Raw genomic sequence first — 20499 nt, forward strand, 5'->3', positions numbered from 1 at the left:
CAGGGCCTAAAGTTCCCTCTGTCCCACCTCCAGGCTCTCCAGCAGCTCCAACAAGTAGAGCAGCTGGCTGTGGCCCAGCTCAAGCTTCCTACACAGGAGGACAAACTCAGTCTGGTCCTGGCTCTGTGGAGTGAGAGCCTTCTGGTTGTGCTATAGCATACCACTACATCAAATATCACTTAAGTGAAGTATTCACATCTGTTGATTTTTGTGAGTACCTCTAAATATATCTCTTTGCCTTATTATGTTTTTATCTTGTACCTCCTGAATAAAGCTGCCACACCCTCAGTAGTAGCAGATGCGTATTTTTTGTTACCATAGCAGTACAATGTCAGTTAGATTATACATTCTATTCAGAAGCTTTATTTATATTGATTCATTCAGTAGACCCGCTTTACATAAACATTACTGGCAGATTCCACTGCGGACCACCATCGCTGATCATCATAAGCGCTTGTTACGGCCGCCACCGTTCTTGTGTGTGTTTTTGTATGTGTTCTTGTGTGAAGAGGATGGCGATGGGTCGGGAGCCAGCCAGTGTCCAGCCAGTGGCTTGAACGTAAAAAAAAGTCGAGAACAAAAAAAAAAAAGAAAAACCAAAGCGGCTCCCAGTCAGGAGCCGGCTCTGATCGTTCACTTCAAAGAGCCGGCTCTGAGAGCCGTTTCGTTCGCAACCGACACATCACTACAAGCGGTTATCTCCTGCCGGCTACAAGAGTTGTCTCAGCCTGGCAGTGTGCGGCTGGCATATCTCATGACCAGTCCTCGGCACAAGAGAGATTTGTTTGTTCTGTGATAGATTTTGGTCGTGCTCATTGTGGGTTTGCTGTAACCAGACACAAACTGGGCTAGGTTTAGGATGGGGACTGATTCTCCACTCAGTTATTTCATTTGGTAGCCTCAATAGGCTTAGTAGCCTTAGTGTAGTAGTAGTGTAATGTAGGCCTCGTTTAGGAGGCGGTGTGACCGGAGGCAAAAGTGCGGCTGCTGAGGTGGGCCAACAGCTAAGCTAAAAGCCAACCCCTATAAAACGCCACTTCCAACTTTCTTCCTCTTCAATGTCCACTCCATGGAGAACAAAATAGATCACCTGCAGCTGGAACTAACATCAAAACGGGACTGCTGCGCATTTATTCTGACAGAGACATGGCTTAAATCATCAATTCCAGATAATGCTATTAGCATTGAGGGGCTACTTACATTCGGTGCTGACAGGAGCTGCACACTCAGCGGTAAATCCCGGGGGGGGGGGCGACGACATCAACACTAACTGGTGTATTAATGCTAAGAATGTCTCAAGCTACTGCACACCGGACATTGAGCTTTTTACAGTACTCTGCAGACCATTCTATCTGCCAAGGAAATTTACTGTAGTTTCCATCACTGTTGTGTACGTACATCCCCCCCAGTGCGAACACAGAGGAGGCTATGCGTGTTCTCTACTGGACTATCTGTGAGTTGCATCCACTCACATTGAGGGCTTCTTCATTGCTGCTGGGGATTTTAACCAAGCTGACATAAAGACAGTTCTCCCACATTTCCACCAGCATGTGGATTGTGCAACCAGGGGTGTGAACACACTGCACAAGTCCTACACAAACATTAAAGCTGCCTTCAGAGCAGCCCCCCGCCCCCACCTCGGCTCTTCAGACTATTTGTCCGTTATGCTAATTCTTGCATACAAGCCCCTGCTGATCAGAGAAAAACCTTTAGTGAGGCAGGTGAGGGTGTGGTCTGAGGGGGCTTTGGAGGCACTCTAGGACTGTTTTGAGTGCACTGACTGGGATGCTGCCTCCTACAATGATCACATCAATATTGATGAGTATGCCATGTCTGTGTCTGCATACATCAAAAAATGCATGGATGACGTCAGCACCATGAAAAACATCAGGACCCGGTCCAACCAAAAACCCTGGATGACTGTGGATGTGCGAAATTTGCTAAAGGCACGGAACTCAGCCTTCAAGTCAGGTGACGCAGAGGCACTGAGAACAGCAAGAGCCAATTTGAATCATGCCATCAGATTCAGAGAATGTGCAGACATGTGCGGACATTTTTAACACCTCATTGCGTCAAGCCAAAGTCCCATCATGCTTGAAGTCTGCCACCATCAACCCAGTGCCTAAAAAACCTCAGATCACATCACTCAATGACTTTCGGCCTGTCACACTCACTCCCATCATGATGAAGTGCTTTGAGAGGCTGGTAAAGGAGCATATCATCTCCAGAGCCCCCCCCCCCCACCGGACTTCAGTTCAATTCAATTCAATTCAATTTTATTTGTATAGCGCCAAATCACAACAAAAGTTGTCTCAGGACACTTTCCATATAGAGCTGGTACAGGCCGAGCTCTTATATCTACGGAGACCCAACAATTCCCTCATGAGCAAGCACTTGGTGACAGTGGCGAGGAAAAACTTCCTTTTAACAGGCAGAAACCTCAGGCAGAACCAGGCTCTGGGTGGGTGGCCATCTGCATTGACCGGTTGGGTGAGAGAGATCAATATTCCTTTATTTGTCCCGCGAGGGGAAATTCCAGAATACAGCAGCATCAGTAAAGATTAATATAAGAAGTGCATGCAAATTAGAAACAAAAACAGTATATACAAAATAGTGAGGATTTAAATAAAAATAAAAAGAAAGAAATTGTAAAAAAAAAAAAAAAAAAAAAAATTTAAGAAATTGTATAACATTTTAAGAAATTGTAAACAATAAAAGAGAAGAAAAACTAGAGAGCTGCTGTAACAGGCTGCCGCTCATACGGCGCCACAACATACATGGGAGAGCAAGAGAGAGAGAGTGAGACAGAAATGCCATCACAGTAACAATGTCAGTGGATGTAATAACAGTAGTAGCAGTTGCAGTGGATGTCAGGCAGGGCCATGGCAGGAGACGCAGCTGTAATCCACAATCCAGATTCAGCCGCTATCCATGGGAACCTGCGAGACGACAAAACACAGAGCCTCCAGGGAAGGAGCTAAGTTGGTAAGAAAGGAGGAGAATTTTAAATTCTATTCTAAAGTGGCTAATATCGGAGCAATATGATCTCTCTTCCTTGTTTTTGTCAGAACACGTGCTGCAGCGTTCTGGAGCAACTGGAGAATATTCAGCAATGAATTTGGGCATCCTGATAGTAAGGAATTGCAATAATCCAGCCTGGAAGTTACGAATGCATGGACTAGTTTTTCTGCATCAGTTCAGCATCCAATATCATCATTTCACAGCATCTAGTAGAAAAACTGGGATCCCTGGGCTTCAGCACCCCCCTGTGCAACTGGCTGCTTGACTTCCTCACCGAAAGACCTCAGTCAGTGCGGGTCGGACAGAACACCTCCCGTGTCATCACCCTCAGCACAGGCTCCCCTCAGGGCTGTGTCCTGAGCCCTCTGCTGTTCACCCTGATGACACATGACTGCACCCCCAAGGCTGCCACCAACCACTTTGTGAAGTTTGCAGACGGCACAACAGCGGTGGGCCTTATCAGGGACGACAACGACCTGGCCTATAGAGAGGAGGTGGAGCAGCTGGTGGGATGGTGCAAAGACAATAACCTGATCCTGAACGTGGATAAAATCAAAGAGAGCATTGTTGACTTCAGGAAGAACCAGCCCAGCCACGCTCCACTTCTCCTAAACAACACGGCTGTGGAGGTGGTCAGCAGCACCAACTTCCTGGGGGTGCACATCACGGGTGACCTCACCTGCTCTGCGAACACAGTGTCACTAGTGAAAAGGGCACAGCAACGTCTGCACTTTCAGCGCAGGATGCGGAGAGCCCACCTGCCCCCACCCATCCTCAATACATTCTACAGATGCACCATAGAGAGCATCTTGACCAGCTGCATTTCTGTGTGGTGTGGAGGCTGCAGTGCTGCCGACTGGAAGAACGTGAGGAGGGCGGTGAGGACAGTGGAGAAAATCAATGGGACATCTCTCGCCTCCATTCAGGACATTGCACCTAAACGTTGCATATCCCGTGCCAATAACATCAACAGGGACTCCTCACCCCCCCACCATGGTCTTCTCCCTGCTGGCCTCTGGAAAGAGGTTCTGCAGCATTCATTGCAGGACCACCAGGTTCTGTAACAGCTTTTTCCCTCAGGCCATTAGACTGCTGAACACTAAATGAACATCTTTTGCACCACTGTTGCCACCTCAGGTCATTCCTTTCAAATGCACTTTAAAAATTTACTTCAACTGTACATTTGTGTTGTTTTTTCAATTGTTCTTTCAGTTGTTTTTTACTCTATTTTACATACTGTTTATTTACATACTGTATATATCAGAATTATTCTGCTGTTTATTTAATATTCTTTAAGATAACTACATATTGTCACTACATACTCTCCATACATATATATATATATATATATATATGCTTTTTAACTATTTTCAACCCTGTGCTGAGCCTGCTGCAATAGAAATTTCGTTCGGTGTACACCTGCTGTTTACTGAATGACAATAAAGTTTGTCTATGTCTATGTTTTATTTACATTTTGTTTTGTGTGTGACTTAGGTAAGCTCTCGTTTTTTGAGAGTTCTCTTTTGGTTGGTTGTTACTTCCTTATCTCTAGCGAGTTGGATCGTAACAGCACTGGAGTCAGTTTTTAAAATAAAACACCCTGTGAAGATCTCCAAAATGCAAAACAATAGACACAAATAAAGCAGACAACAAAACCCTCTTGAAATACATAGCTTACTTATCCACAGTAGAAGCACAAACATCAAAGAAAAACGACCAAAGCAACAAAATGTCAGCAAATCAATAAAATGGGGCAGGCAAAATGCTCTGCTTCTGAACAAAACCACATTGCAACCAGAATGCAACACAGCCTGCAAACCTGATGGCCCTGACATCCTATGGGCTAGCCTTTGTTCTACTAGCTTCTGTCTTTTTTTTTTTTTTTTTTAATATCAGGTGATGTGCAGGTCCACAGTTCATTCAGGGCTAACGATCATGACAATCAAGCACCAGCACAAGCTAACAATTGAGGAGCACTTCAACAAGTCTACAACCCCAACGCATGGCAAGGTATCCAGGCCCCCACAGATTACAAACCCATCAACACCACCCACCTCAAACAACAACACCTGCTTCCTTGATAAACTCAATAACTTTTATACCTGCTTGACAGAGACAACCACAAGGCAGCCATCAAGGCTGCGCTGCCTGCAGACCAACAGCCACTTAGCCATACTAATGGTAATTGGGCAACGAGGAAAAGATTTGTTGAAATAATGAGGCCTTGAGTGATAACGTTTTTCCACATGGTGTACTTTTGGTCAGGACCATGGTTTTTTATTTATATATTCAGTTATCACATAGGAATTGAAAATTCAGATGTCCACATCCATTGTTTGAGAAACACAGAAAGAGTAAGGAGCACAGTAATGTGGCACAAGCTATTCTTAACAAGGACACACACAAAGGACAACAAGTGCTGGATATGTTACAAAAGCTGCATGCCAATCCAGCCACTAAAGCACAACTACAGGCTAGTTTTTTCAATTGTAAACAGCAGACTGATGAAAGTGTGAGTGCTTTTATCCTGAGATCGTGAGAGCTGTTTTTCAGATGGCAGGAGCGGGATCAAGGCGGGACAGAAGAGGATGACAATCTATTGCTTGACCAGCTACTGGGTGGTTTACAAACAGGGCCCATAAAGCAGGAATTGAGTCAGCAGATGTGGCGGAATGAACAAATAAACTACACAACCACCTGCAAAGAACCTCGGGCCCCAGAACAGGAGCTGCAAGGCTGTCTGGTTCCAGAGGGTCACTCTTCCAGCCCCAGCTCCAACCAACTACAGGAAACATGGAACAACTAAAGGAACAGATACAGGCCGTGCTGCAACATGAACTGATCGTAGAAATGAGGAAGGAGATTATGGAACAGATGAAAGCCCTTTTAGCTAACCTAATGGAGGAGGTGAGAATGCATCTTGCAACCAGGGAAATGCTTCCGACCCCTAGACCCCAACCAATGGACCATCATACAGCCACAACAAGAGGCCCCCAGGTGAGACAACAGCAATGGTTACAAGAGCACCCGTCAATAATTGGGATGCACAGGGCAGACCCATCTGCCAGAGTTGTGGTGTGGCCGGTCATGTCCACCCATGTCTTCGTAGATCATCAGAGCCTCAGGATTTTTAATGTCCCATACAGCTGAGGGCCGAGCAGTGGGGGGTTGTTACCCAGCATAAGGAACCCACGTCACAGCTTAAGTGTGCCTTGGTTGGTGAGTGCCCTGATGTTTTTCTTAAAATGAATGGATGCTCCATAGATTTTGTGCTTGATACAGGACTACAGGTCATGTTTTACCACAGTTTGGAAGAAATGGCAGACATGGATGAATTGTTCGGGAGTGATGGAGACAGCGACAATGACCAGCGAGAGTCTGGTTCTGGCTCTGGCTCTGGCTCCAGCTCTGGCTCCAGTTCAGACTCAGAGCAGGAGAGACCCAGGAGATCCACCCTCAGGCAGCGGCAGCGACAGTGAGAGGGAACAAGATGATGATGATGATATGGGGGTGCACGAATGCACCCCCATATCATCATGGATTCTGAACTGTGCACTGATAACAAGTCAGATGGTCCCTCTCCTCTTTTGCCTAGAGGATATAATGTCCACAATTTCCAAAAAGAATTTCAAATTTTGACTCGTCAGACAGCAGAACAGTTTTTCACTTAGCCTCAGTCCATATTAAACAAACTCAGGACCACAGAAGGTGGCAGCGTTTCAAGGTCTTTGGTTCTTTAAGTACACTTAAGTTTTCTTTCATTTTCCACTTGGACAGTTGGATTGGTCCAAATAGTTAATATAAGCAATCCAGATTATTCCCCCAACATTGACAAAGTGGTTAAATTGTGGCCAAGAGAAAGGGCTATAAAAAAGTGTAAAGGCATGTGTTGCCTCTAAAATATCTGTGTACATAGAATGTGATTTAAGCTGTTCTAAGCACAATCTTTATCCCTAGATATGTCATAGTGATTGTCTCAAGTGTTCTGAAAGAGCCAGTGTTTTTGGACTGAGACTGACTGGATTAAAATACAGACACTTGTATTCTGTCAACGAGTATGTATATGTGCCTTGAATCTTAACTTGTCTATAATTACAAACTGTGTTCTTTTTTCCTTTTTGTATTTTGTATTTTTTACTGTGGTCCATCTTGTCCAAATGTGAGACCTAGACAATATCCTCATCGTCTCATGTTCCCACGAAGAACATGTCTACCATGTGCAGCCCATCCTACAACGTCTCCTGGTAAACTCGTTTGTCAAAGCCAAGAATTGTGAGTTTCACTTAATTCATACTTCTTGAATACATTTGGACGGCTCAGAGGCTGAACTCTAGACAGGCTTGGTGATCTCTCTTCTTTACCTGTTTCAACTTTGCCCTCTCCTACATACCAGGGTCTAAGAACATCAAGCCTGATGCCCTCTCATGTCAGTTTCAGGAAAGGGAGGAGAGAGTGGCCAGGACCACACCCATCTTACCCACCTCCTGCCTGTTGGTCCCCGTCACCTAGGAGATTGAGGAAAGGGTCTGAGCAGCTATAGAAAATCAGCCCAACATCTGCCCTCAGGACCGGCTATTTGTTCCTTTGAACCTATGCTTGGACATCCTATCCTAGTGGATTCGCTCATCCAAGCTCACCTGGAATCCAATAGACTCAAGATGTCGCCCACCAATGGCTTTGGTGGCCCACCCTGGAAGAGGATGTCAGCGGGTTTGTTGGTGCATGCACAGTGTGCAACCAGCAGAAGCCGTCTCATCAGGCCCTGACCAGTCTCCTTCAATCCCTACCCATCCCATATCATCCCTGGTCCCAAATCTCCCTTGACTTTGTCACCGGCCTTCCTCTGTCCCAAGGAAACACCATTTTCTTGACCATGGTGGACAGATTCAGTAAGATGGCTCATTTTATTCCACTTCCCAAACAGACAGCTCATGTTGCAACATGTATTCTGTCTTTATGGTCTCCCGGTGGATGTGTCGGATTGGGGTCGCCATTTCACTTCTGTGTTCTGGAGGGAGTTCTGTAGTTTGTTAGGAGCCAGTGCCATGTTGTCATCTGGATTTCACCCCAAGTTCATTGGACAAATGGAGCGCATGAACCAAGAAATGAAGAAGAAGAATCAGAGGGACAATCCCCTTTATTTGTCACACAGATACATCCATGCACACACACGCCATGCACTGGTGAAAAATGTCTTCCGCCTTTAACCCATCATGGTTGTCCTTCCTCCGCAGCAGACCAGGAGCGGTGGGCTGCCATCCGACCGGCGCCTGGGTGTAAACCATTCTTCACTGCATGACAACACAGACTACCTCCTCCAAGCCACAACAGTTATTGTGGGTGGAATATGCCCACAACACTCTTACCAGCTCCGCCACAGGCCTGTCTCCACTCCAGCGTGCATAGGGGTTTCTCTGCAGTTTCAAGAGGGAGGAGAACCAGGGACCAGGGAAAGAGGAATCATCCTCAGATGGAAATCTTCTACCAGTCTGTTGTTGCCAGCAAACTTCTTTCCTGAAGTGCGCTGGGGGAGCAGCATTAGAGCTGGCAAACTGAACAAATTGATCAGGAAGGCCTGCTCCATTATTGGCTACAAATTAGACACCTTTGAGGAGGTGGTGGAGAGGACATTGGACAGACTGTTATCCATCATGGTTAACCCTGAACATCCTCTTTACCACTTGGGCAGACAGCAGAGCTCCTTCTCTAATAGACTGATCCATGTTAGGATCCGCTAATTTGTCTGCTCCTAGTGTTCTCTTTTTCCCTTTTTCCCTTAGTGTTACATGTCTGTCTGTCTGTTCCCCTGTCTGTCTCACACTACGTTTATTTCTATTTTCTTTAAACGACATTTCACCATCTCCGTTTTCAAAAATAACAGCGTACACACATGTCCATTTTCAGAAAACTTTTCGTTTACACTAACCCGTGTATGTATGCCTTCGACGCTGGCGGTGACGCAGACTGGCTCTTCCAAAATAAAAACAGGAACTAACAAACTAAATAGTCCAGATCCTAACAGAAGTATAACTCATAGTAGTAGCACTTGCTGTGAATGTCAGGCAAGACCATGGCAGGAGATGAAGCTGTAATCCACAGTCCAGGTTCAACCTCCATCCATGGGAACCTGTGAGACGAGACAGCACAAACACTCCAGGGAGGAAGCCAAGTTAGTAACATGGCTTGGCAGGACATGAAAGCATACAGACGGAGAGGGAGAGGGAGAGGGAGAGGGAGAGAAGAACAGGGGAGCTAAGTGTATCATTGGAAGTCCCCCGACAGTTTAATCCGAAAGCAGCAGGGCTGGTCCAAGGAATGCCTGATCTAGCCCTAATAATATTCTTCATCAGAAGGAAAGATTCTATGCCATTTTTGTCTGAACATGTGCTGCAGCATTCTGGATCAGCTGGACAGTATTTAGCAATGAATTTGGGCAGCCTGATAGTAAGGAATTGCAATAATCCAGCCTGAATATAACAAATGCATGGACCAGTTTTTCTGCATTGTTTTGACACAAGATGTGCCTGTGCCAATGTTATGTAGGTTGAAATTTGTTTTACATGGGAGTGAAAGGACATGTCATGATCAAAGATAACTCCCAGATTCTTTACAGTGGCGCTGGAGGCCAGCGCAATGTCATCCATAACTGCTATGTTATCAGAAAGTGAATTTATAAGGTCTTTAGGGCCTAGTACTATAACTTCAGTTTTGTCCGAGTTTAGCATCAGAAAAATGGAGGTCATCAGAATCAGAATCAGAAAAAGCTTTATTGCCAAGTACAATTTTACACATACAAGGAATTTGTTGTGGTGAAGTTGGTGTATGACACATCTACTAAAAATGAGCTATTAAATTTAAGAAGTAAAAAATATAACAATATAAATATATATAGACAAGTCTGTTTTGTTTGTTTGTTTGTTTGTTTGTTTTTTCCGGAAACACAGTCTGGTTTTTTTTTTTTTTTTTCAGAAAGAAGTCCAAGCTGAGCGTTAATGTAACGCATAGAGTTGTGTATGTCAGTGTGACAAGATGAGGCAGAGGTGGAGTGTGAAGAGTGTCGTGGGGGTTCCGGGCCTTGTTGATAAGGCTGACAGCAGACGGGAAAAAACTGTTCTTGTGCCGAGAGGTTTTGGTCCTGATGGACCGCAGCCTCCTGCCAGAGGGGAGTGTCTCAAAGAGTTTGTGTCCGGGATGAGAGGGATCAGCCACAATCTTTTCTGCACGCCTCAGGGTCCTGAAGGTGTACAGGTCCTGGAGAGACGGGAGATTACAGCCAATCACCTTCTCCGCAGACCGAATGACACGCTGCAGTCTGCCCTTGTCCTTGGTGGTGGCAGCAGTGTACCAGATGGTGATGGAGGAGGTGAGGCTGGACTCAATGATGGCTGTGTAGAAGTGCACCATCATTGTCTTTGGCAGACTGAATTTCTTCAGCTGCCGTAGGAAGTACATCCTCTGCTGTGCTTTCTTGATGAGGGAGCTGATGTTCGGCTCCCACTTGAAGTCCTGGGAGATGATAGTTCCCAGGAAGTGGAAAGACTCCACAGTGTCAATAGTGGAGTCACGGAGGGTGATGGGGGCAGGTGAGGCTGAGTTCTTCCTGTTGTCCACAACCATCTCTGTTTGTGTACAGGGAGAAGAGCAGAGGAGAAAGAACACAGCCCTGGGGGGATCCAGTGCTGATGGTCTTTGCGTCGGAGACGTGTTTCCCCAACTTCACGCACTGTTTCCTGTCAGACAGGAAGTCTGTAATCCACCTGCAAGTGGAGTCAGGCACGCTCAGCTGGGAGAGCTTCTACTGAAGCAGAGTTGGGGTGATGGTGTTGAAGGCAGACCTGAAATCCACAAACAGGATCCTAGCATAGGTTCCTGCAGAGTCCAGGTGCTGGAGGATGAAGTGGAGGGCCAAGTTGACTGCATCGTCTACAGACCTGTTGGCTATGTAGGCAAACTGCAGGGGGTCCAGGAGAGGGTCGGTGATGTCCTTGAGGTGTGAGAGCACAAGGCGCTCAAAGGACTTCATGACCACAGAGGTCAGGGTGATAAGTCTGAAGTCATCAAGTCCTGTGGTCCTTGAGTCCGGTATTAATCCACAGAGCCACGTCTCGATGAAGCACAAAACTGCAGATGAAGAAAAGTGCCTGTTTTTACCCAACAGTAGTTGCAATTACCCCCAGTGAACACGTTAGAGAGAAATATTCCCGGTAACGGCGTGTGTAATCCGTGCTGGCGAAGGCGCACGAACGCGCCGGCCTGCTTTCCTCTCCTCCGGCGTTTCACTGCGTGAGCAAAAGTCAGCGCACCTTTGACCAGGATGTCCAAAATTTCCACTGTTGGGAGCAGAAATTGAGGGAATAAATCCTCTGGTGTTGCTCCCCTGATGTTCATGAGCTCTTCTCTGGTGAAAGAGCTCCAGGTACCGTCACAAAAAACAGGTTTAAAACACAAAACAAAACAAAACAACGCACACCTACATACCGAGGCAGCCGTCGGCGGCGCCATCGTCTCATTATTCGATCCACGTCCATCCAGGTCTTTATGCCCTGAAGACACACTTGTAGTCTAGTTAACTGTTTCTTCTGGCTTCATTGATAAATATAGCTGGGTATCATCTGCATAGCGATGAAAATTTATGCTGCCTGATAATGTTCCCTAAAAGAAGCATGTCCTCCTGAGACCCAGCCTATTCATTTGTGTCCTCTGTAGTGGACATTTGGTTTTGGTCTATGTCTTTTGACTCATTTGAGCTACCCAACTAAGTCCTGGTGTGCTCAGTAGAGGACATCCTGGCCTTTCCAATGATATCTCATGTGTTTGGGTGAGATGAGGGGAACTTTGTTTTCATGCTGAGACAAAGTGGAGACTGCAGCAAAACGCAAATGCCAGTTAAAAAGAAAAGATAAGTCAAATATTGTTAAGATATTGTTTGTTTTTTTTTAACTATGGTAATCATATATGTTCTTGTTGATGAACATGTCAGGAATCATAAAATTGTAGTCAGAGTTCAGTTAAACTTTTTGTTTGGAAAAATAATAGCAATGTTATGAATGTTTAATAATGTCAATTTTTTTCAGTAGTTCAACAAAAGAGAAAGGCCAAATGTTCTGTTTCATTTAAGAAATGGATTGACATTATTGCTTGCTTTTCAGCCTGTTATGATTTTGTTGTGTTATGGTAAAATCATTCTGTTAGTCCACTACAGTGGACATGCTGTAAAATCTAAACTAAAAATATTTTTACAAAATTCTAAATTGTGAGTTGTTGTTTTAGCTCCAAAGAGGCCAGAAATCAAATAAATAAATAAATAAATAAATTGAAAGATACTTTTTTTCCTCGGTTCTCAGGAGGATATATAATGTAACCGGGTGGTAAATCCAGTATTATTCTCCTTTTAGGGTTGATACAATTCCCCTCCTTAATTTAGTGTTAGCACATGTGTTCTTTGTTGTTTTCCTTTTGGTGTAATGTCCTTTAAAAGTGAGTAACAACAGATTGCAAGTGCACTGGCACAGGCTCACTTGTTATTGCCAACTTTGGCCACAAGGCGGTAGTAGGTGGTAATATTATTGTTACCCCGCATGTGTGCCAGAGTTTTGTTTCCTGTTTTACGTGCGGACAACCCGGAGATGTGCAGAGTGGACAGTCCCGTCGTGTAAAGTAGTAGGTAAATAGACATATATCTTGTAAAATATCCATGTACAAACATGTGAAAAGACAATATATGTTGATATTTTAACAAGATGGTTTGATTTAGGCACTACTGGAGTTTGTGTCCTGGCATTTTGAAGGCTGGTTGTTGACCGCGGTGTTCTCGAGTACATGGTAATTTCGGCGCGCACAAAGCCGCACTATGTGATTTCACTTTGTTACTAGAGAAATGTACAGGGTTTACATGATTGTTTTAACTCTGTTTTAAGGTAGTTGACCGTGTGTGGAGTAGTGCAATTGCCGGGAAGTCCCACGTGTGTTTAGTGAAGCTTGTTGGAATGTAAGTGTCCTATGAAAAATATGTTGTACATTTCTTGGTTAATTTTGTGCATTTGCAGTTGTGGTTTATGGTGTAAAATATGTATTTAACAGATGCTATTTCATATTTTCTGTAATTAGCCAGTCCACTGCTGTATTTTATTTATTTATTTATTTTTTTATTATTTCTTTTTTTCTATTCATTTTCATTATAAGTCAGCCACAAACGAGCTGTTTGCTCCCCTGGACTGAGAAGTTGAGACACTCTGTTAAAGAATGACCTGTTGCAAATGTGGTCAGAAATAAATGTGGCGCTCAAAGAACCCTTGAAGTAAATGTGTCCTGTGTGGCGTCTAATTCCACGGGCTACAATAAGGTGAATAGAATTGTTAGTGAATAGTTGGTGAAGGTCGACAGGTGAAAATCAGTCTAAATCTGTGACAGGTTTAATAACAGTTTCTATGGTTTCTGTATTTGTAGACAAAACAGTACCTGTTGACAGCAGGAGCTGATGAATTCTGTCTCTAATCATAAGAATTTCGAATTAGAGAATTAACATATCCTGATCACTCCCAGATTCTTAACTCCCACGTGACCCCAAGATCCTTCATAGGGGGGCTGGAGGCCAGCACAATGTCATTCATAGTTGCTGTATTGTCAGATAGTGACAGATTCAGGGCCAAGTACTATAACTTCAGTTTGTTCGAATTTAGTAGCAAAAAATTGCAGATCGAGATATTTATGTTCTAATGACACGCTTGGAGTTTAGTTAACTGATTAGTTTCTTCTGGCTTCAGTGATAAATGTAGTTGTGTATCATCTGCATAGCAATGAAAATTTATCTGATAATGTTTCCCAAAGGAAGCATATATAGGGTGATTGGTCCAAGCACTGTCAGATGGGAAGGCTTTATCCAAGGTGTTTGAACTGCGGGATGAGATCAGAATCTTCTTGAAGGAAGAGGGTAACTTGCCAATTGGTTTAACAATAACTTCCTCATGAAACTTGCATACCTCAATGACATGTTTCAGAAATTTGATGAACAAAATCTGCAGATGCAGGGCAGCAGCACACACCTTCCACAGCTGGCAGATAAAATCACATCATTCACAAAGAACTGGAGATGTGGGAGCAGTGAATGAAAGAGGAGAATACAGACCCATTTGAGAACCTGAAATACTTCATCGAGATCAAGAAGCTGCAGAGCACAGTGATCCCATGTATGAAAACTCTTTTGTCTGCCCTAAAAGCATTTCCAGAGGTATTTCCTAGTTCAGGATCCTGCAAAATATGACTGGATCAGAGACACATTCAGTGCAACACCAGCTGCTGACTTCAGAACTACAGAAGAGGAACAGTTCACTGATGTCACATCTGATTCAACAATGAGGCAGCAGTTTAAGTCCCAGACACTGCATTTTGGATTGGAGTGGAAAAGGACCGCCCATTGCTAGGCAGGAGAGATCTGGCCGCACTCCTTTCTTTCGTCACATACTACTTGTGTGAGATTTCTGCAGTTGCCTCAATAAGGACAAAATACAGGTCAAAGCTGGACATTGAAAATGAGATAAGAGTGGCAGTCTCACAGCTGCAGCCCCATCATTGAAAAGAAAATACACTGAAAATAAGGGTAAGTGTCCAGGACATGAATGTAAGTCTATGTAATGTCCCCAAAATTCTACCTTGTATCTTCCTAATATATATTGTTGTCTGTATGAAGTTATAAGTTACTTGTACATTTTGATGTAAATTAAGTTTGGGAGAAAAAAAGAGGGAGAGAATTCGAATAGCTCTTAACATGGCTGGGGGTTCCGGGTAAGATGGCGAGGGAGCAGTCACACTGTAAACAGCAAACAGTAGCAAACCTTGTAAATCGAATAATACAGACTCTAAACTCACCAAAACTTCTCTCTGCTGGTTGTAAAACCTACTGAAGTCAAGTCAGAGTCGTTCAGCACCCTGTAAGTAATCCCGGACAATTTGTAACAACATGGCTAAAGCTAGCGCTAATGCTAAAGCAGAGGCTCTTACAAAATGACTACCGTGGTCCAGAGAATAAAGCTAGCGCTAATGCTAAAGCTAGGGCTCTCCTACAACACGACTACTGTGGTCCAGAGAATATGGAAACAAACACCAAAGGCGTAAAAAACACTTTAACATCGCCTTCCAAACCATCAGTTCTACAGAAAAAACAAAGAGGAACACGACTGTAGAAGTTGAGGGTGAAAATGCCTCAATAGCTGCTACCCTAGCGGCGATTGGGACACTTCAAAACATGATGGAGGACTTCAAAATAGAACTAAAACAAAAACACACTCACCATGGCCAACATCGCAAAAGCAGTTGAATTTAATTCAGCTGAAATCAAAGACTGCAAGGAAAAAAAAACAAAGAATTGGAAACAGAAGTGAAACAACTCAGGGAGAAAAACACAGAGCTGGAAAAGAGGACTGCAGAGGTGGAGTGATACAAAAGGAGATGGAACTTAAGATTAAATGGCCTAAAGGAGGAAAAGGAAGAAAACACACGTCAGTTCATCAAGGACATCATCGGAAAGATCGCTCCACACTGGAAGAAGAACATGGACTTCATCCTAGACTCTGTTCATCGTCTAGGACCAAACATCGCCAACCGTCCTCACCAGATCATCATGCAATTCACTGGAAGGCACTTCAGGGATGAACTCTGGCATACCACCAAACAATACCCCGTCTGCAGGGAGCTCAACATTCGCTTTGCAGAAGATCTCACCAAAGCTGACAGAGAGGCACGAAGAGCTGTTTGGCCAAAAATTGAACAAGTGAGGAAGGCAGGACTTAAGACTATGTTTCGAGGCCCCCATGCTTTCATTAATGGACAGAGAGTTACACCATAGTCACTGTCAAGTGTTTTGCTTGCTTGCTGTATTAACCCCACACTTGAAGGGGTGTACCAACGCTGAACATTAAAAGCTGGAATTCACTCAAAGAATAGGGCCGTTGTTCCTTTTGTTTCCTTTTTATTTTTTCTTTAGTTTTTGCCCAAAATAGTGCAGAAGAAGGAAAACAGTTTCTTTTTTTTTTCTTTTAACAACCTTTTTCCCACAGCAGGTGAAAAACCTTAAAAGACAAAACACCACATGATTACCATTTTGTAAAACCAGGTTCTAACAAATCAAATAATTATCAAACCCATAATTATAATTAATATACCAATTAATAATTATCAATTATCAAAACCCTTTCACATTAACCATTAACCAAGTGCATGAAAATAGATTAACCTTTTCCCTTTAAGTTAAAACAGACTTAAGTGAATTATTTCAATGTAAATGCATCAAAATATATAAAATACATTTTTTTAACCATGGAAACAATGAATTAAGCACTTTACTAGACCCAACATACAAATTAATAAATAACTAATCAACCAACAATTTCCCCGTTTATCCTATGCCCACACTAGCAGCCAATAATCCAGCACAGTTATGTCTGCACATCAAACACTTTAAATTGGGATTAAGCAGACCGCTGCAATATTTATCTGACCAAACAAGTTACAACAACTCTTCCTCACCAGCCAACAAAGCACCGGGCGCTACAAACAACTTCACCCACATTTCAGGTACCTCGCATCCACAAATAAAAATAAAAAGCGTTCTTACCGGCGGTCCGTTCAGCTCTTTGTTGGTACTTTTTACACGCTCTGTGGGGAAACCAAACTCCTCTGCTCTGCAGTGGCGTCTCTGTTCTGCTTGACTTGACACAGCTGAGTAATTAACGTGCTCGCACCTCAGCTGATGAGCCGGACGCACTCACTGCTGTAATTATGCATAAACATAAATAAACTACTTTGATTGTGCAAACTAGCTGGCCGAACTATACCGAATTATATATAAAACTTATCTGGGGCTACCTAGGTGAATACGGGTGCAGACGTGCTCTACCAAATACTCTATAATAAAAATACAATATTTACAAATGGGGTTTGGCTGGTTGTCATGCGTGCCGCAAGGCCGCCGCGGTTGCGGGCTCGCGCATCAGCTGACGAAACAGCTGTTCGCCGCTACAGTCACAATAACTCGGGCTACCTAATACTGCAAGCGAGTTTTGATAAGCAATTAATGTACTCAGGGTTTTGCTACTATAAAGGTTCTGTTTCTTTAGATAACACTTTATTCTTGTTCTAAAACAGTTCAGATAACTCATCTCAATCTTTGTTTGTTTTGTGTTATATGTTAATATAGTTTTTCTGCAAGAAACTCATTCCAAAGTTGAAGATGTCACATTCTGGTCTAAACAATGGGGAGATGAAGTTTATTTCAGCCACGGTACTTCAAGATCAGCAGGGGTCGCCACCCTCCTGAAAAACTTTAAGGCTCAGGTTATTTCTCATATGGCAGATGATAATGGTCACTAGCTGATACTTATCATGACCCTTGATGATTTCAAATTCATTTTAATCAACATTTATGGTTACAACGGGAGCACTGAAAACAAAAACCTATTTGTACAAATTGGCTTACATTTAGATAACATTAAATCAATACACTCAACTGATAATGTTATAATTGGTGGTGATCTTAATCTAGTCCATGATGAATTTTATGATAAATTTCCTTCCAGATTCTCTGCAAGTCATCCAAGCAACACTTTTACTAACTTTTGCAATGACCAAAGCCTAACTGATGCTTGGAGACATTTAAATCCAGGAATATTTCAATTCTCATGGTTCAACTCCAATTATAAATCCAGAATTGACCACTGGTTAATTGCAAACCACTTGCTATGCTATGACCTCAGCTCTGATATCTCTGCTGCTCCACTAACTGATCACAGTGTTATCTCTCTACACGTGAAACCAAACAACAGGAGAACTTATTCAAACAAATACTGGAAGTTTAACGCTAGCCTAATTAAGAATGATGATTACTGTCAAAAGGTTAAATCACTAATTATAGAAATTCTAAACTCAGAAGAATTATCAACACCTATCAAAAAATGGGAATTTCTAAAATATAAAATACGCCAATTTACTATTTCATTCAGTAAAAAAAATAAAAAAAAGATTTTGAGAAGAAGGAACTAGACATTATCAAACAATTAAATGTGCACCCCTAACCCTGCAATAAACTCAACCCTACTGAAGATGACAAACAGAAAATTCTAAATATTCAAGCTAAATTAGATGAAATATATATTCCAAGAGCACAAGGGGCCTTTATTAGATCAAGGGCTAAATGGATAGAGGAGGGGGGAAAAAACTCAGCATACTTTTGTGGCCTTGAAAAAAGAAGACGAGGGAAAAATAACATCATTTCCTTGATGGTTGATAATATAGAAATCACAGATCCAACAGTAATCTCCTCAGAAACCTTTAAATTCTATAAACAACTTTACAGTTGTAAATTTTCTAATGAAGACTGCCACACATTCTTAAAGGATATAGAAAAATATATTCCCAAAATTGAAGATAGCTGTGATAAAGAAACAACAATGGCTGAACTAGACAGAGTGATTGGCTCAGATGCCCCCACAGGAGACTTTTACAGACATTTTTGGAAAGATAAAAAAGAACTGCTACATCAAGTTTTTCTGGAAACATTTGAAACCTGTACTCTTCCACCCACAATGAGACATGGGCTTATGATTTCAATCCCTAAACCTGGCAAAGACCCCAGATTTATTGAAAACAGAAGGCCTGTTACTCTTAGAAACTCTGATTATAAACTAACCTACATTTTCACCATTTGTCTTCAGACAGGGATTTCAGTCTGGTTTCTTAAAAGCAAGATCAATCCACAATAATATAAGGCAGGTAATGGACATCCTTGAATATAGAGATCAAATTGATCAATCAGATGATGGTTTTCTTTTCTTTTTAGATTTCTATAAAGCATTTGACTCTGTAGAGCACTCATTTATCTTCCAAGTTCTTCAACAATTAGGTTTTGGAGTCAGTAGTTGGTGGTCTGTATCATGGCACCACCCCCACTTTTAATGTTTATGTAGGGATTCCACAGGGTTGTCCTATTTCACCATATTTATTCATTTTAGTCACAGAAATGTTGGCAATCTACATTAAAAATTGTAATGACATTAAGAACTTTAATGTATTGGGTACCGATATTGTCATCAGCCAACTAGCAGATGACACAACAATATTCCTTAAAGACAGACATCAGATTCTAATAACTATTGAAAAAATTAAAAAATTCTCCCAAGCTTCCGGGTTAACTTTGAACTTAAACAAATGTGAACTACTTGCAATTCCTGATACACCACTAAAAGACGTCCGTAATATCCCTATCAAGTCAGAAATCAAATACTTGGGTATTTACCTTACAAAAGACCAAAAACAGAGTCAATCCTTGAATGTCGAAAACAAAATAAAAAGCAAAGCCAAAATAAATTCATGGCTCCAAAGAGATCTTTCAATACTCAGCCGAATTTACCTAACCAAGATGGAATGTCTATCAAGGTGTATTTACCCAGCTTACTCTAATGCCATTCCAAATAAACTGATAAAATCTATTAACCAAATCAACCTAAACTTTATTTGGAGAAACAAACCACACTATATGAAAAAAAGCAATATGGTTAAAGAAATTAAGGATGGTGGCCTAAAAGTTATTGACTTTGATTGCCTTAATGGAACTTTAAAAATTAACTGGCTGCAATCTTGGATCAAACATAGCAACTCATTTTGGTACTGTATCCCAAACTCCCTACTTAATAAGATTGGAGGATTGAAATGTCTTCTCATGGCGGACTTTAATATCGATTAACTAACTATATCATTATCAGAGTTCCATAAACAAATTCTATTATATTGGAAAACGTTATATGTGCATAATTTTTCACCCCATACCACTATGCTTTGGGATAATAGATATGTATTATACCAAAATAAGTCTTTATTTTATCAGGATTGGTATGGGAGAAATATATGGTCTATAGTTGAATTAACGTACGCCAGTGGTAATCTCTTGGATTATCAACAATTTTGCACTAAACATAGATTCAACCCTTCAAAATCAGACTTAATTAATTTACACAAAGCACTTCCTCAAGAATTTATGTTTCTAACGAAAAACATATTGGCCCCACTGTCAGTACAGGGGATTTTAATCCTGGACAAAATAATGTAACAGTAACTTCATAAGAAACTGCCTAACTGAAAAATTATTTCCCGGCAGACAAACAAAAATGACATTCTACACAAATTTGATTAAAAAAAAAAAAATAATCAATTGATAAACTAAGAACAATGTACCTAATATTTCCTATAACCGCCAAAATGAAAGAAACACACTTTGGAATTATGAACAACATTTATCTGTCTAAAGAATTACTTAGACTACGTTTTAATATTGACAATATATGCACATTTTGTGAAAATGACATTGAAACTATGGACCATGTATTTTTCTCATGTGGTATAGTACAAGCATTCTGTCTTAATATTCACAAATGAATCAAACAAATATATTCCATGATGAACTCTGTTGTAATGTAATTCTATGTCTAGCAA

General features: G+C 42.1%; 2 protein-coding genes across 6 annotated transcripts in view; both read left to right on the forward strand.

The window, feature by feature from the left end:
* riox2 (ribosomal oxygenase 2) overlaps nt 1-288 on the forward strand; it is a 92821-nt gene extending 92533 nt beyond the window's left edge. For all 5 annotated transcript variants that reach the window (XM_076750256.1, XM_076750254.1, XM_076750255.1 and 2 more), the window contains one exon: nt 4-288. In XM_076750256.1, the coding sequence (XP_076606371.1) occupies nt 4-156 (153 nt within the window). In that variant the 3' untranslated portion in view covers nt 157-288. The remainder of the gene's footprint in view (nt 1-3) is intronic.
* A 9988-nt stretch (nt 289-10276) lies between these two features.
* LOC143332620 (uncharacterized) lies at nt 10277-17036 on the forward strand. Its single transcript, XM_076750264.1, has 2 exons — nt 10277-10384; nt 10655-17036. Exons 1-2 carry the CDS (start codon nt 10319-10321, stop codon nt 11015-11017), a joined length of 429 nt encoding a protein of 142 aa, XP_076606379.1. The 5' UTR covers nt 10277-10318; the 3' UTR covers nt 11018-17036.
* Nucleotides 17037-20499: the final 3463 nt, after the last annotated feature.

Source organism: Chaetodon auriga, chromosome 15 (genome assembly GCF_051107435.1).
Source record: "Chaetodon auriga isolate fChaAug3 chromosome 15, fChaAug3.hap1, whole genome shotgun sequence".
Lineage (NCBI taxonomy): Eukaryota > Metazoa > Chordata > Actinopteri > Chaetodontiformes > Chaetodontidae > Chaetodon > Chaetodon auriga.